We start from the raw sequence: 14,281 nt of genomic DNA on the forward strand, positions 1-14,281 counted from the left end.
CGCGACATTTTATTCCATTTCGTCTATATCCAACGCTATCTCGGCACTGTTGCCCGTCGCGGCAGCGTCCAAAGTGCCACGGGTTTCCTTGTGCACAAATCCAATCGAATCCGCCGTCTTGGAACGCACATTCACCACAGTGCTCTCTAAATGCCTCTTGAACCGTAGCAGCTCCTTGTAGCTCTCCTCCGACCCGTTGTCCACCTCGAACTGCTTCCACAGACTCCACACACGCTCCACGTCCTGGTCGCGCTTTGCAAACTGCACCAACAGCCGCGCAGCATACCGATATATCTCGCGACACCGCCGGTACTGGCCCAGCCGCACCTCGAGGTCTACAAACCCTTGCATTAGCACGTCGAGGAAGCCCGGAGCGTTGACCGACACGGACTCGAGCGCGCTCTGGTAGACCTCTCTTGCGCTCTCAAGGCTCTTGAACTGGACCGTCTTGGCCGCCAGCAGTCTGTACAGCTCCACTTTCTCGACATTGGCGGGGGTATGCTCGATGGCCCGGCGGTACACCTTGAGAGCAAGCAGCTTCGAGCCCCTGGTCTCCTCAAACTGCGCGTAGAGCTCGAAGATTGGCTTGGACAGTTCGGAAGGACAGTTTTGCAGTGCATCCTCGAACAAATCTCGAATTCGTTCGACGCCGATCGAGAGTTGGTGTTGGTAATGCAGTATTTTGTCAAGATAGACAATCCATATCTCGTACACGACCGGGTAGCGGAAAAGCAGCACTCCGCGTTCGTAGACCCTGAACGACTCCTCGTAGAGCTTCTTGTCTTCTAGATATCCCGCGTAGTCCAGGATCGATTGCGCAGTGGCGACCTTGACGTCGATCATTCTGTCGTACGCTTTGCGTGTTGCTTCCAAATTTTTGGAGCTCTTTATTAGGTCCAAGTAGTACTGCCAGAGTCTCGTGGACTTGTGGATGCGCATCTGCGGACTAAGATCCTCGTCCCGGTAGCTGATTTTTCCGTCGTACTTTGGGGTTTCCAGGGCTTTTTCAAGCACCTTTACTGCCCGCTCGCGGTCCTTCTCCAGCTCCCACTCTGCCCAGGCCAGCCAGATCTCGACCAGATCGTCGATGTGGCGGAAAGGGACCTTCGTGGATGTCTGGAAGATTTTTCTTGCCGTGGTGACGTCGCCGTTTTCGGCAAAGAACTTTGCGTACTGGATCCAGAATTTAGAAAAGAGTCCTGGCTGCTGCACTTTTTGCGGTCGGATTGTTTCGGCGGCCTGCGCGTAGCAGTCTGCAACCTCGTGTTTATCGTCGAACAGACCGATTCTGCTCAGCCACTCGTGCACGTTGTCGGGGTTTTGGCGCAGTGCCGTGTCGCTGACCAGGATTTTTCTCCTGGCTAGCAGGTCCTCGAACCTGTCCATCAGGACGTCCAGCTCGCACGCGGCGTCGTCGTCGAGTCTTTGCGATAAGGACGTCATTCTTCTGTCTTCCATTTCTGTGTAGGCCTCGAAAATCAGCTGGAAATCGTGCAGGTTGTTGACTCTTTTTAGCTCCTTTTCAAAAATGTCTTCTGCTTCCAAATACCTAGCTTTCTTTTCGAAGTAGGCCGCAAGTTTTATCGAAAGCACGCACCGCTGGTCGGCGAACTTGTCAGCAAGATGCTGGTACATTTTTGTTGCGTCCTTTTCGTCTCCAAACTCCAAAAGCAGGTTGAAATACGTGCTGTATAGGCCGAACTCTGAAATGGAGAGCTGCACCAAAAGACTGGTATTCTGGGCTATTGTCTCGAAAACCGGGCCCAGCTTCGCAAACTGGTCTTCTGAGTCCGTGTGCAGCACTAGCTTGTCTATAACTGTATCCAAATCAGGAAGGTCTGCAAACAAATCGCTGTAGTCTGCAAGCTTTGCCCTGAATTCAAAATATCGCCTGTACACTGCAAAACTGGTGCGTCCGCCAACTATGTCAGCAAAGCGGATAAACACCCTCCATATTCTGAAGTGCTGCGAAACGGTCAAACTTTGCAATGCCTCGTTGAACCGTCGCCGGACGTAGGAGATATCTAGCTGATCGAGGTTTTTTATGAGAAACACCAAGAATCTCTCCCAGAGAACAGGAAACTCGCTCAAATTCGACAGGCAGTGCTCGTACGCCTTGATCAGCACTTCTGTGTCTCCTTTACCGGCCAGCTCGTGGCACAGCTCGAGATAGCCCGTCCAAAGCTTGAATGACTGAGGCAAGCGTCTGAGTGCGCGTCGGTAAACCCGCAAAAGCTCAGCTTCTGGAGCGCTCCTCTTGTGATCTATATATTCCAGCCAGTTCTTCAGCAGATACGGCTCCTTGTGGACCGCGAGTTCTGCGTCCAAATCGTCTGGTCGCACCAAACCTGCGGACATGCTAATGAAATATTTAGAGCACAGCCCGGGGTATTTTATTATTATTTTCTGGACGCTACCCGGCACAGGCAGCCAAAAAAAATTAACCATTTTATAACAAGTTATCAAACATGTCGTCTGCAAACAGGTAGGTACACGGTTGTTTTGGACGCTAACAAGCCAGAGAGCAGGTCTTCCCGACACGGATGACGCTGAGTTTGATGAAGGGGAAGCTGAAGGGGGCTCAGCAGGGCCATTCGCTACTGAAACGTAAATCTGAAGCGTTGACAAAGAGATTCAGAGACATCACCAGACGGATAGACGACGCCAAGAGGAAGATGGGCCGTGTGATGCAGACGGCGGCGTTTTCGCTCGCAGAGGTCTCGTACGCGACAGGCGGCAACATCGGGTACCAGGTTCAGGAATCTGTGAACAAAGCACGATTCCGGGTGCGTGCTCGCCAGGAGAACGTTTCCGGAGTGTATTTGCCGCAGTTCGAGGCCGACATCGACGAGAGCATCAACGACTTCAAGATGACGGGTCTGGGAAGAGGAGGACAGCAGGTCCAGAAAGCCAAGGACGTCTACACGAAGAGTGTGCAGACGCTGGTTGATCTTGCGTCCCTGCAGACGGCATTTGTCATTCTGGACGAGGTGATCAAGGTGACCAACAGAAGAGTGAACGCCATTGAGCACGTGATCATCCCGCGCACGGAGAACACGATTGCGTACATCAACTCGGAGCTGGACGAGCTCGACAGAGAGGAGTTTTACCGGCTCAAGAAAGTGCAGGAGAAGAAGCAGCAGGCTAATGCGCAGCTTGATGCCGAGAACGCTGCCCGGAAGGCCAAGGCTCTTGCTGAGCAGTCGCAGGAAGACACAAGACAGGAATCGCAGGAGGTGCCTGACCTGACTGCGCAGACAGAGGACGATGTGATATTTTAAATAGCGAAAATGGCATTTGGGCAGTGCAGTATAAAATAATAGGGCACTACTACTATTTACAAAATCCTATGGCACCGATTATTGGGCTGGCTATTTCTCTGGTGCTGTTGGTGCTCCAGACGGCGAGTTTGAGGTACATTGGTCTTTTATGGCCGGTTGAAGTGCCCGTCTTCGAGTATCCGTCCGAGCTCCACCAGGACACAGTAAACGGCCTGATAGAGCGCATCAACGAGACCCGAATAACGGCGCAGTTGCGGCATCTGGCGGGGGCGTTCCCCCATCGCGAGTTCAATTCAGACACAGGCGAGTCGTTCGCCGTGGAAATTGAGTCGCTGCTCAGAGATACCGGAGTTTCCGTGGATATTCACCACCACGGATGGAGACAGCCGTCGCTCATCGCCAAGATCCCCGGGACGCAGCACAGCAAAGTCGTGGTCGGGTGTCATCTGGATTCGGTGAATTTGGTGCCGTTTCTGTCGTCTCCGGGCGTCGACGACGATCTCTCAGGAATAGTCACGTTGCTGGAGGCAATACGAATATTGCAGCAAAAGCCACCGGAAATTCGCCAGTCGCTGGAATTTCACTTCTACGCGGCAGAGGAGCCCGGGCTGCGCGGGTCGCTGGACATCCTCGCCAACTACACAGACATCGTTGCGTTTCTGCAGCAGGACATGACGGGTTTTTCCGCCGGTGCACCGCCGCATTTTGGGGTGGTGGAAGATTACGCAGCCGAATCGCTGACCAAATACGTCAAGCGACTAATTGGCACGTATTGCACGATCCCGTACAGAAGCACGCGGTGCGGCCAAATATGCTCTGACCACTCGGCGGCGCTCATCAACGGGTTCCCGGCGGTGTACATTCTGGAGTCAGAGCTCGCGGCGTCGAACCCGTACATTCACACCGAGCACGACACCCTGGAGCACATCGACGTGGGCCATGTGGCGCAGCACGTGCGGCTGGTGCTTGCGTTTGCCCTGGAGACCGCACTCATGGAGACGGTGGAGCCCCACGGCGCGCAGGCGGTCCGTTTCAAATGGACCGACATCGTCGTCTTATCGGCCACGTCAGATACGCTGCGATTTGTCATGGCGTGCATTATCCTGTCATGTGCAGTTGCCAATTTAGTACTTGTGCTTAGGTCCGGGGGTCACCGGAATTTGTTCAAACTCCACGAAAATTAGTGGAGATTAGTGGGGTAGAAAAGAGCGGAAGTCTATATATACGTGCGCTTTCCCCACCATTTTCTGATTGCAAAATGTCCTCCATAAGTGCCCTGAGAAGTCCAAGGTACGTACAATTTTCTGGTTCCACTGACGGTTAGCTTTATTGCGTTGCTCGTAGGAATGGCAGTCCCTCCACTGGTGCTTTACCAAATGGGGTCCAAGTACCCCAACATGATCTACCGAACAGAGGACGAGCGCAGCTTGCGCAGACTCCAAAAGGACCTCGACATGTTCAACGGCCGGCTGGCCACGCTCGAAAGCGCGGTGTCGGGCAAACCGAAGTTCCACTAAATAGCATGATCCAATATATTCGCCATCTCTTTCCGTTAAGAAATTTGTACTCCAGATTTTTACCCATTTTTCGCTAGAAGCAGGCCACGGCGAACGCTTTTATATATAAGCTGCTGCACTTTTCCACTCAGCGTAAAATGGTTTCTCCCGAGTTCAACCTGTCCTCTGCCAAGGCTATCGAATACGAGCACGAATACGCCGCTCACAACTACCACCCGCTCCCTGTGGTGTTCTCGCGGGCCCAGGGCGCCAAGGTCTGGGACCCCGAAGGAAACGAGTACCTCGACTTCCTGTCGGCCTACTCTGCCGTCAACCAGGGCCACTGCCACCCTCGGATCATCAACGCCCTTGTGGAGCAGGCCCACAAGCTGACTCTTTCGTCCAGAGCGTTTTCCTCGGACGTTTTCGGCTCGTATGCAAAATATGTCACTGAATTTTTCGGCTACGAGTGTGTTCTGCCTATGAACACCGGTGCCGAGGCCGTCGAGACGGCCTTAAAGCTGGCCAGAAGATGGGGCTACAAGAAGAAGGGCATTGCTCCAAACGAGGCCATCGTGTTGTCCTGTGCGGACAATTTCCACGGCAGATCGCTGGCCATCGTCAGCATGTCCACCGATCCAGAGGCCAGAGACCACTTTGGCCCGTACCTCGAAAAAGTGGGCCCTGTGATCCCAGGAACCGACAACCAGATCCTGCGCTACGGCAACATCGAGGACGTCGAGCTGGCGTTCGCCAACGCGGGCGACAAAATCGCCGCCATTCTGATCGAGCCGATTCAAGGAGAGGCCGGTATCGTGGTGCCACCAAAAGACTACTTTGCTCGTGTCAAGGAGCTGTGCAAAAAATACAACGTTCTGCTTATTGCCGACGAGATCCAGACCGGTATTGCTAGAACCGGAAAACTGCTCTGTTGGGAGCACTATCTACCAAGAGAAAATAAACCAGACATGGTGCTCCTCGGAAAGGCCATCTCGGGAGGTGTTCTGCCTGTGTCTGCCGTGCTGTCTTCCAAGGAGATCATGCACACTCTGGAGCCGGGCTCCCACGGATCCACGTACGGCGGAAACCCTCTGGCCTCGCGCGTGGCCATTGAGGCCCTGGAGGTGGTGAAGGACGAGAAGCTTGTGGAAAGATCTGCCGAGCTCGGCGAGTTTTTCCAGGGAGAACTCGAGAAGCTCAAGCAGGAGTCCAAGGGCGTCATCAAGGAGGTCAGAGGCAAAGGCCTTCTGTGCGCCATTGTTGTGGACGACTCCAAGACCAACGGCAAGACAGCCTGGGACCTGTGTCTGAAGATGAAGGACCACGGCGTCCTGGCCAAGCCAACCCACGAGCACATTATCAGACTTGCTCCGCCATTGGTCATCTCGAAAGAAGACCTCGTGAAGGGAGTCGACAGCATCAGACAGGCATTGAAGGAAATTGTTAATTGAGAATGTTAATAGTGGAAATAAAATAAATATTTAATTTGTTTGCTCACCCCTCCGTCCTCAGCACCCTGAGGAGAAATTCCAACCCCTTCTTGGCAAACAATTGCATGTTCTCAGACCTGTCCTCGCTTCCCGTGCTCACTGTGCACGATCTGTCTCCGTAGGGCCCGCTGATCCCGAGATAAACCACTCCCTGCTTCGAGGAGTCGGTGATGCTCTCCTGGTCCCCTAGTCCGACACTAGTGGACGGCCCAGCAAAACCCGACTCCGACAGCACGTATGTGGACCCAAACTCGATCCGCAGGTTCCTGGCCAGGCGCAGCACCACTGCCTCGCTCGGCCCCGTGTAGTCTCTGATCTGGTCCGTGTTCCAGCCGCTCAGTTTGAGCCGAGACTTGAGGCTATACACCAAGCGGCCTCCGTCGAAAAATTTGGATGCGCCGGGCAGCGAGATCAGGTAGGCGCTCAAAAGTCCGCCGCACGCACCTTCGCTCACTGAGAGTGTCTGTTTGCGCGCCAGAAGCAGTTCGGCGATCTCCTCGACGAGAATTTTGATATCGTCTGGAGGAAAATTCATGAATAATAATTAATTTATTTTTAAGTTATTGACTTTAGTATTTTGAAAAATAAGTCGCTGTTTGCCACAGGTTTTTAATTCCAACATGGTTCTTTCCACTCCTCTCAAATTCAAAGCCGGCAAGGTCGACTACAACGAGGAAACCAAGGTGTACACGCCGAACCCCACCAAAGGCGAGATTGTGATCAGCCAAAGCGACGAGGGAGACGAGTTCTACCTGTTTGTGTGGAAACCGCGCGAGACGACCGTTGGCGGGGTCGAGTCGGAGGAATTGCTTGTCATTGCTGGCGATGTCACGTGGAAAAAGGTCAACTCGTGCAAGACCGGAAGAGTGTACATGCTGACGTTCCTGAGCAGCGGTGCCAGAAACCTGTTTTGGATGCAGGACATCAACGACGACGAGAACGATCCGTCCAAGGAGACAGAGAAGGATAAGGAAATTTTCCGCAAGATCAACGATCTTTTCAAGGAGAGCGAGTGAGAGCAAGCATCGATGGCAAATCAATCAGAATAAATAGTGCGCCAGCCATGGCAATTCCAGGACACAGACCCGTGTCTTTTCACCGGTACCGTGATCTGTCATATTGCGAATAGATTTATAATGCGTCAATCTCCAGCAGTAGCCACAAAACAATTTTATTTATTTATATATATATCCGGCGACAATTTATTTTCTCTATGTCTGCCTCCAGCTCCACCCCCAGACGGAGGCCCCTGCGCGGCTCGGCGCCGGGCAATCTCACGCACTACCGTGATCCAGAGCTTTCGTCGCCGCTGCTGGGCTCTGAGACCCCGGGCTCGGGGCCCTTATCGGGATTCGTTGATCTGTCACTAAAAGAGGCCTCGCCTTCGAAATCGACGGCACAAACCACACAAGCCGACTCTAACACATGCTCCTGTCCGTACGGATGCTGCAAAACTGAAACCGTGTCGGACTACTTCTACAAGCGTGGGTTTTTAGAAGGAGCCTACTCAGACGTTAGGGTCATGGCGTTTGGAGCCACATACAGGCTCCATCGGCTTGTTCTGGACAGAAGCGACTACTTCCAGAGCTTGTTCAAATGGCCCGCCGACGACGAGGATCACGTGCACGAGGAGTACGTTCTGGAGTTTGACGACCCGCGCATCACCCAGCACAGCTTCGAGCTAGCCATTTCGAGACTGTACGGCGTCGTCAACGCGGCAGAGGAGGCCAAAATCCCGTACAACATGATTGCCGTGGGCCAGTATCTTGCCATCAACGAGGCGGTGTGCACGGCGACCGACTGCATCGTCAAGAACATGAACATGGCGAACATCTCGGACGTAATTAGGTTCGCCGTCTCGAGCAATTACGGAGCCGCCAGCGAGAGGATTATACAAAACGGGAAGGGCATACTGTCGACGGACGGCTGGGAAGTCGGCGTCGAGCCTTGGGACGACCTGCCGGCAACGGTCATTGCAGACGTGGTTGGCGAAGATTACTTCTTTGTTCCCAGCGAATGGGACAGATGCATATTCATCATCAAGCTGCTAGAACGCCGCATTGAGGCGAACTACGACGAGGACGAGATTGCACCTATTAGGACCACGCTGAACGAGAAACTGCATTACTGCCACATGAGTCCTGAACAGCTCCAAGAGCTGGAATCTTTCACAGATATCTACGGCAACCCCTACATCGACCCGCAGGTATTGCACAAGGCGCTATGGCAGGCGGTTTACCTGCAACGGCTTGTTCTCAGCTCGCGAACCTCGAACATAGCGTCGACCGTGACCAGCGCTTCGCCGCCGACACCCGATTCCAAATGGTTTAGAATCCCAATCAAAGACGCCACCATTTCTGGCCTCCCTGCGGAGCTCGACAGAAAAATGGCCGACATGCTCAGCTCTTCGCCCGCCACAGGGCCTGTCGAGAACGGGAAATCCACCCAGGACGAGAGCCCGAAACTCGAGCGGCTGTACAGCTGGACCTCGATTCCTCCGTTTCGGTTTTCTATCGCATTCGCAAATGTGTCTGACCTTCTAACGGAAAAGAGGGTCTACGGAACCACTTTCTGGTATGCTGGCTCATACTGGAACTTGTATCTCCAGAAGAACAAGATCCAGCTGAAAAACACATACCAGATAGGCGCGTATCTGCACAGAGCAAACAACAGCGGGTCCACGTCGTCCTCGAAATACAGTCTGACGAATCCGAACGTATTCGCAGGCAACGTGAATTACCAGAGCATGCCGAAAAAACACCACGATCTAGTGAACGCACGGATGGAAAGAAACATGGCTCCGCTGGGAAGCAACCTGCACGGAGCCGAGGAAAAAGAGAACGTGCAGGATGACAGTTCGCTCAGTCTGAACGATCTGTCTCTCAATGACTCCTCTGCACCATCTTCCAGAAGCCCTGGAACGGAGCCACGCTCGTTCCTCACCTACGAAGACCAAAGAAACGTTATCATGGTGTACTTTATCATGTTTACTCCATCAAGGCGCGAAAAGCCCTCCATCACCTCGTTCCTCTCTGTTCCAAACGATTTCCACAAATCTCAGAGCTGGGGCTGGAAAAGCAACAGCATCTGCGTGTTCAACGAGGACGGAACGTTCCCCGAGGGCCACGACAAACACCTCAAATTCATGATTGTGCTGGGCAACGTTTGACTTTACCTCCACTCGACAGCGTACCTGAGCTTGGAACCAGGACGGAACGGAACCACGGTCAGTCCGCCCTGCGCGACAGTGTCGGCAACCACGTTTGGTTTTTCGACTAGCCAGCATCTTTGTTTGGAGCGCAGTTTGGACTCGTCCATTTCGTAGAAGCTGTTTCCGAACGTCGACACAAAATCCTTCAATCTGTCAAGCTTTCCTTGCGTGTCGAACACCTCGGCCAGATATGCAATGGCGTACGGCTGGGTATACACACCCGCACAGACGCCAGTGTGAACTGCCTTTTTGTGGACGTCGTGGGGAGCAGAGTCTGATCCGAAGATGAAGTACGGCTTGCCGGACGTGGCAGCCGAAATCAGGGCTCTCTTATCTTCGGGCAGCTTGGCCACCGGCTTGCAAAAATTGAGCGGGTTGCCGGCCCAGTCGTCCACGATGAGGAACAAATGGTGTGCCGTGATGGACGCCACGACGGTAGGCTGCTCGCCGTCCTTCAGATCTTTGTTGATCTCGTGTATTGCGTCGACGGCGGCCTTGGTGGTGCAGTGCTCAAGAACGATCTTGAGTTTCGGAAAGTCTCTGTGCAGCTTGAACAGAGCAGGCAGAAATTCCGGTTCTGCGTTCAGCACGTGGATGTCCTTGCCTTCTTCGCTTGAGACGGACGGCTTTTCGCCGTGCAGGTTGAGCACGAGTCCGTGTTTCTGCATAACCTCGAAAATTGGGTAGAACTGCGTAAAGTCGTTAGGATCCACCCCAGCGTTCGAGTTCGTGGTGACACCGGACGGATAGCACTTGATACCGCGAATGGCCTTCTTCTGTGCGGCCTCCTCCACGATTTCGGGCGTCAGGTCCCTGCTCAGGTAAAATGTCATCAAAAATGTGGTGGAATCGCATAGCTGCTCGAGTTCCTGCTTGTACTCGGTCACACGGTCCAGGGTCGTGATTGGCGGAACAAGGTTGGGCATGATGTATGCTATTGACACTCCTCCTTGCCTGACTGTCGGGGTGACAAGCCTCATAATTTCGTCCTGTCGCAGATGGACGTGGTAATCTGCTGTGTACCCCAGTTCGATAGCCATAAAGATAATAAATAAGATATATTGAAAAAAAATAAGAAAAATATAAAAAAAATATAAAAAAATCACCCTACATTTAATTTCTCTAGAGCATGTCAGAATTAGTGCCTCCGGTGCTGTCAACGGCGCAAGACGCCACAGCCTTTGAGTTCTCACAGGTGCAAAAAACAGACGGCGCTCGAAGCTATCTGGGGCCCGTTGCCGATATATCAGAAACGGGTCTGCGAAAGGTGCTGAGAGACTACTATTCTGTGGACAAACTGGTGGACTTTCTGAGGCAGAAAGACGACCAGAACAAGCTCAAGTACAAGCGCATTGCACTGCAGTTCCCAGACTCGCTGATCGCAGACTCGTCGATCGTGCTGCAGATGATCCAGGAGCAACTGGAGGAGGCACGTGACCAGGGTCACGCGACAAAACAGAGCCGCGACATCGAGGCCGTGGAGCTGTGCAGCGGCAACTGCGGCAGGGAGTGCAAAAACTACCAGGAGGTGTGGATTTTGGCGGACACGTCGTACTCGCCGTGCTGCATCGACGAAGTGGCCGCCGAGCACGTTTCTGCCGACCTGGTGGTGCATTTTGGCGACGCCTGTCTAAACCCAGTGGACAAGCTCAGCGCTGCGTACGTGTTCGGCAAGCCGTATCTGGACACGGCGAAGGTGCTTGCGGCGTTCAGAGAGACGTATTCGCCGGGCGACAAGGTGATTTTAATGGCCGACACGTCGCACACGTTCTATTTGCACGATCTGTACGAGGAACTGTCCAATGAGTACCAAATCGGCTATGCAGAGCTGGATTTGGAGCGGAGCCAGGCGGCGATTATTGATCACGCGACGCGGAGCCACGAGGGCACGCCGCTGGCCTCTCGAATCGTCCACTACGACGGGCCCCTCGCCGAGTGCGCTCTGTTCCATATCACGCAGCCTGAGGACCCGCGGCTGCTTTATCTGAGCACGCAGTTCTCCAGCATGGCCGTCTACGACGTCAACTCTGCCACGGTGAGTTCCGGCCCGTTCCCGTCGCTGATGCAGCGGTACAGAGCAATGCACATGACCAGGAACGCGGGCACGGTGGGCATTCTCATCAACACGCTCTCGCTGGCCAACACGCGGACGCTGCTCAACAAGGTGGTCAAGTGGGTGCGGCAGGCGGGCAAGAAACACTATATGTTTGTTGTGGGCAAGCCGAACGTGGCGAAGCTGGCGAATTTCGAGAGCGTGGACGTGTGGTGCATTCTTGGGTGCGGCCAGTCGGGCATTATTCTGGACAAGTACGGCGAGTACTACAAGAACATAGTGACGCCGTACGAGCTGCAGCTGGCGCTGAAGCAGGAGATCACGTGGACCGGCCAGTGGATCACGGATTTCGAGGCGGTGATGGAGCAGGAGAGCGAGCACGAGGACTCGGACCACGGCGAGGACGAGTATGTGCCGGAGTTCAACCCTGTGACGGGTCAATTGGCCGCGTCGAAGCCGCTGCGACAGATCAGACACCTCGAGGTTGAGCTGGGCGCCCCAGAGACGAGCGGATCAGACGGCCAGCTGGTGAATCGGTTCTCCAACACGCTGAGCATCAAAAACACGGTGAGCACGTCGGCGAGCTATCTGCAAACGCGGGCCTGGACCGGGCTGGGCAGCGACTTTGGCGCCGAGGAGCTGGAAGGGGCTGTCGTGGAGGAGGGCAGGATGGGAATTGCGCGTGGATACGATTATGATAAGGAAATAAAAAATTAGAATTAATTTAATTTACTATTTCATGCGCCATGTCAAAATTCGAGTCGTCGTTTTCGAAGCGGAAAACGTCCGACACCGGCAGCAACCGGGCGCTGCGGCCCACAAACGAGTCGCAGGACGATCTGGTGAGCTTTCCGCCGTCCGCGTCGATCCAGTACGACATGGGGCCGTCTCTTGAGGACGGGTACAAGGACAGGCTTTTTGCGTCGACGGTGCCGTCGGACGAGCTGGAGCTGAGCGCAGGCACGTTTTCGTCGCGCGACAACTTGCACGCCCCGCTGGTGCCCTCAATGGGTCTTGTGGACGACCCGCTGCACTATCTGAAGTACCAGGAGATAGTGGTGACGTCACGGCTGCTCGCCACCATCGACAAGCACAGGACAAGTCTGCAGAAAGGGAGCAGGCGGGTGGGCAGGACGCGCGAGACGCTGCTGTACTTGTTTTCGGAGCTGAACCAGATCAGCCAGGCGATGAAGGAGATCTACACCACGGAGCAGCACAATAAGAGCGCGGTCCTAACTAATTTCGAGCATTGGGAGGCCAAGCGGACGAAAATAGTCGACCGAATAGACGAGATCGAGAACCGCACGACGGAGGGCGCCGCGTACAAGGCGCTGCTCGCCGAGAGCGACCGGATCGGCACAGAGATCGAGCAGCTGGAGCGCAAGCTGCGCGCGCTGCGGACGAAGCAGAAACAGGTGACCCAGCAGCTGCGCGAATCCAAGTCGCTCTTGGACATCAAGCTGAACGCGTACTACGAGTCGTTGGGCCAGATCGAGGCGCAGGAGTTCAGCGAGATCGAAAAACTGCTGCCGGCGAAGGGCGCCGACAAGCAGCTCAACCCGGCGTCCATCATCGAAAATTACAATCTGCAGCTGCGCGCGCTGGCCGACATGGTGCACACGGCAGAGGCCAAAGAACTGAGTTTCCACGAGTGTTGCGTGTATTTGGAAGACGTATTTGAGACTCTGGGCTCGCTGGAGGCAGCGTTGCAGAAAATCATCGCGGACACGGTGCCGGAGAAAACCGAGCTGCTGCTCAAGGAGCTTGCCGCGGCGCTGCAGACGCTGGAGCAGCGCAGACGGCAGGCGGCCCAGTCCAAGCTGGGCTACATCGAGGCCATCATCGGCGACGAGATCACAGCGATAGAAAACGCCGTCCGCACCATCAGGGGCGAGGAGCCGAAACCGGCGCTCAAGCCGTCGGCCAGCGCCACAAGCGTCAAGAGCGTACGCAGCATGAACTCGCCGTCGCCGTCGTCGCTGCCCATCAAGCCGGCGTTCTCGGTGCCGGTGGCGTCGACGTCGCAGATCACAGCAGCCAGCAGCGAGGCAACAAAGTACGCGCAGGCCAAATCGGCGATCCAGAAAAGCAAGGGCGACAAGAAGGACTGATCAGATCTTGTCCTCCAGTGACAGCTTGCTGGCCACGTCGGTGTGGGCGATGGTTCTCTTGAACTCCTCGAAATCCAGTCTGTTGTCTCCGTCCTCGTCGTTTTCCAGGATCGTGCGGTCGACGAGCTGCTGCAACTGCACGTCCGTGAGCGAATTCGCCACCATCATCCGCAGCACCAAGAATAACTCACCGTTCGAAATGTAGCCGTCGTTGTCGATGTCGTACACCCTAAAGAGGAACCTGAGCTTGTCGTCGACAGAGCCGCTCGAGAAAATCGACAGCCCGGCCACAAACTCCTTGAAGTCGATGTCGCCGCCTCTGTTTGTGTCGAAGATGTCTATCACGCGCCTGGCGAGCGGGTTCTGCCCGATTCCCGGGATCGACAGGAACTCGTCCTTGTCGATGGCCCCGGAGTTGTCCGTGTCCAGCTTCATGAACCGCTTGGCCAGACGGTCAATTTCGTCCGACCCGACTGGAGGGTTAGAACGCGCGGCGGTGAATACTTACAGTTTGTGCCCTCGGACAGGTCGTCCAGGAGACTCGACGGAATGTTGCCCATGTTGAGGAATATTTTGATGCGAAGAATAGAAAATGTAGTACATCCGTGCACCGAGGCGCACCTGCGCCACGTCTCATGT

At 54.6% G+C, this 14,281-nt stretch overlaps 11 protein-coding genes across 11 annotated transcripts; 7 read left to right on the forward strand and 4 right to left on the reverse strand.

The window, feature by feature from the left end:
- Positions 1-9: 9 nt before the first annotated feature.
- Positions 10-2,358, reverse strand: KL928_002722 (uncharacterized protein; the record flags this gene model as incomplete). The annotated part of the gene is made up of 1 exon (XM_043203230.1): positions 10-2,358. The coding sequence occupies one exon, from the start codon at positions 2,356-2,358 to the stop codon at positions 10-12; it is 2,349 nt and encodes a 782-aa protein (XP_043059876.1).
- Positions 2,359-2,543: 185 nt separating this feature from the next.
- KL928_002723 (uncharacterized protein) lies at positions 2,544-3,281 on the forward strand (the record flags this gene model as incomplete). Its single annotated transcript, XM_043203231.1, has 2 exons — positions 2,544-2,765; positions 2,832-3,281. The coding sequence occupies 2 exons, from the start codon at positions 2,544-2,546 to the stop codon at positions 3,279-3,281; spliced, it is 672 nt and encodes a 223-aa protein (XP_043059877.1).
- A 68-nt stretch (positions 3,282-3,349) lies between these two features.
- KL928_002724 (uncharacterized protein) lies at positions 3,350-4,465 on the forward strand (the record flags this gene model as incomplete). Its single annotated transcript, XM_043203232.1, has 1 exon — positions 3,350-4,465. One exon carries the CDS (start codon positions 3,350-3,352, stop codon positions 4,463-4,465), a length of 1,116 nt encoding a protein of 371 aa, XP_043059878.1.
- Positions 4,466-4,935: 470 nt separating this feature from the next.
- KL928_002725 (uncharacterized protein) lies at positions 4,936-6,228 on the forward strand (the record flags this gene model as incomplete). The annotated part of the gene is made up of 1 exon (XM_043203233.1): positions 4,936-6,228. One exon carries the CDS (start codon positions 4,936-4,938, stop codon positions 6,226-6,228), a length of 1,293 nt encoding a protein of 430 aa, XP_043059879.1.
- Positions 6,229-6,271: 43 nt separating this feature from the next.
- On the reverse strand, positions 6,272-6,802 carry KL928_002726 (uncharacterized protein; the record flags this gene model as incomplete). Its single annotated transcript, XM_043203234.1, has 1 exon — positions 6,272-6,802. One exon carries the CDS (start codon positions 6,800-6,802, stop codon positions 6,272-6,274), a length of 531 nt encoding a protein of 176 aa, XP_043059880.1.
- An 85-nt stretch (positions 6,803-6,887) lies between these two features.
- Positions 6,888-7,283, forward strand: KL928_002727 (uncharacterized protein; the record flags this gene model as incomplete). The annotated part of the gene is made up of 1 exon (XM_043203235.1): positions 6,888-7,283. The coding sequence occupies one exon, from the start codon at positions 6,888-6,890 to the stop codon at positions 7,281-7,283; it is 396 nt and encodes a 131-aa protein (XP_043059881.1).
- Positions 7,284-7,480: 197 nt separating this feature from the next.
- On the forward strand, positions 7,481-9,436 carry KL928_002728 (uncharacterized protein; the record flags this gene model as incomplete). Its single annotated transcript, XM_043203236.1, has 1 exon — positions 7,481-9,436. The coding sequence occupies one exon, from the start codon at positions 7,481-7,483 to the stop codon at positions 9,434-9,436; it is 1,956 nt and encodes a 651-aa protein (XP_043059882.1).
- A 2-nt stretch (positions 9,437-9,438) lies between these two features.
- On the reverse strand, positions 9,439-10,518 carry KL928_002729 (uncharacterized protein; the record flags this gene model as incomplete). The annotated part of the gene is made up of 1 exon (XM_043203237.1): positions 9,439-10,518. One exon carries the CDS (start codon positions 10,516-10,518, stop codon positions 9,439-9,441), a length of 1,080 nt encoding a protein of 359 aa, XP_043059883.1.
- An 89-nt stretch (positions 10,519-10,607) lies between these two features.
- On the forward strand, positions 10,608-12,248 carry KL928_002730 (uncharacterized protein; the record flags this gene model as incomplete). The annotated part of the gene is made up of 1 exon (XM_043203239.1): positions 10,608-12,248. The coding sequence occupies one exon, from the start codon at positions 10,608-10,610 to the stop codon at positions 12,246-12,248; it is 1,641 nt and encodes a 546-aa protein (XP_043059884.1).
- A 29-nt stretch (positions 12,249-12,277) lies between these two features.
- Positions 12,278-13,642, forward strand: KL928_002731 (uncharacterized protein; the record flags this gene model as incomplete). The annotated part of the gene is made up of 1 exon (XM_043203240.1): positions 12,278-13,642. The coding sequence occupies one exon, from the start codon at positions 12,278-12,280 to the stop codon at positions 13,640-13,642; it is 1,365 nt and encodes a 454-aa protein (XP_043059885.1).
- A 164-nt stretch (positions 13,643-13,806) lies between these two features.
- On the reverse strand, positions 13,807-14,202 carry KL928_002732 (uncharacterized protein; the record flags this gene model as incomplete). Its single annotated transcript, XM_043203241.1, has 2 exons — positions 13,807-13,980; positions 14,131-14,202. The coding sequence occupies 2 exons, from the start codon at positions 14,200-14,202 to the stop codon at positions 13,807-13,809; spliced, it is 246 nt and encodes an 81-aa protein (XP_043059886.1).
- Between the last annotated feature and the right edge of the window lie 79 nt (positions 14,203-14,281).

The sequence above is a fragment of the Ogataea angusta genome (assembly GCF_019207475.1).
Source record: "Ogataea angusta isolate 61-244 chromosome Unknown 61-244_NODE_5_length_850226_cov_91.758892, whole genome shotgun sequence".
NCBI classification, from domain to species: domain Eukaryota; kingdom Fungi; phylum Ascomycota; class Pichiomycetes; order Pichiales; family Pichiaceae; genus Ogataea; species Ogataea angusta.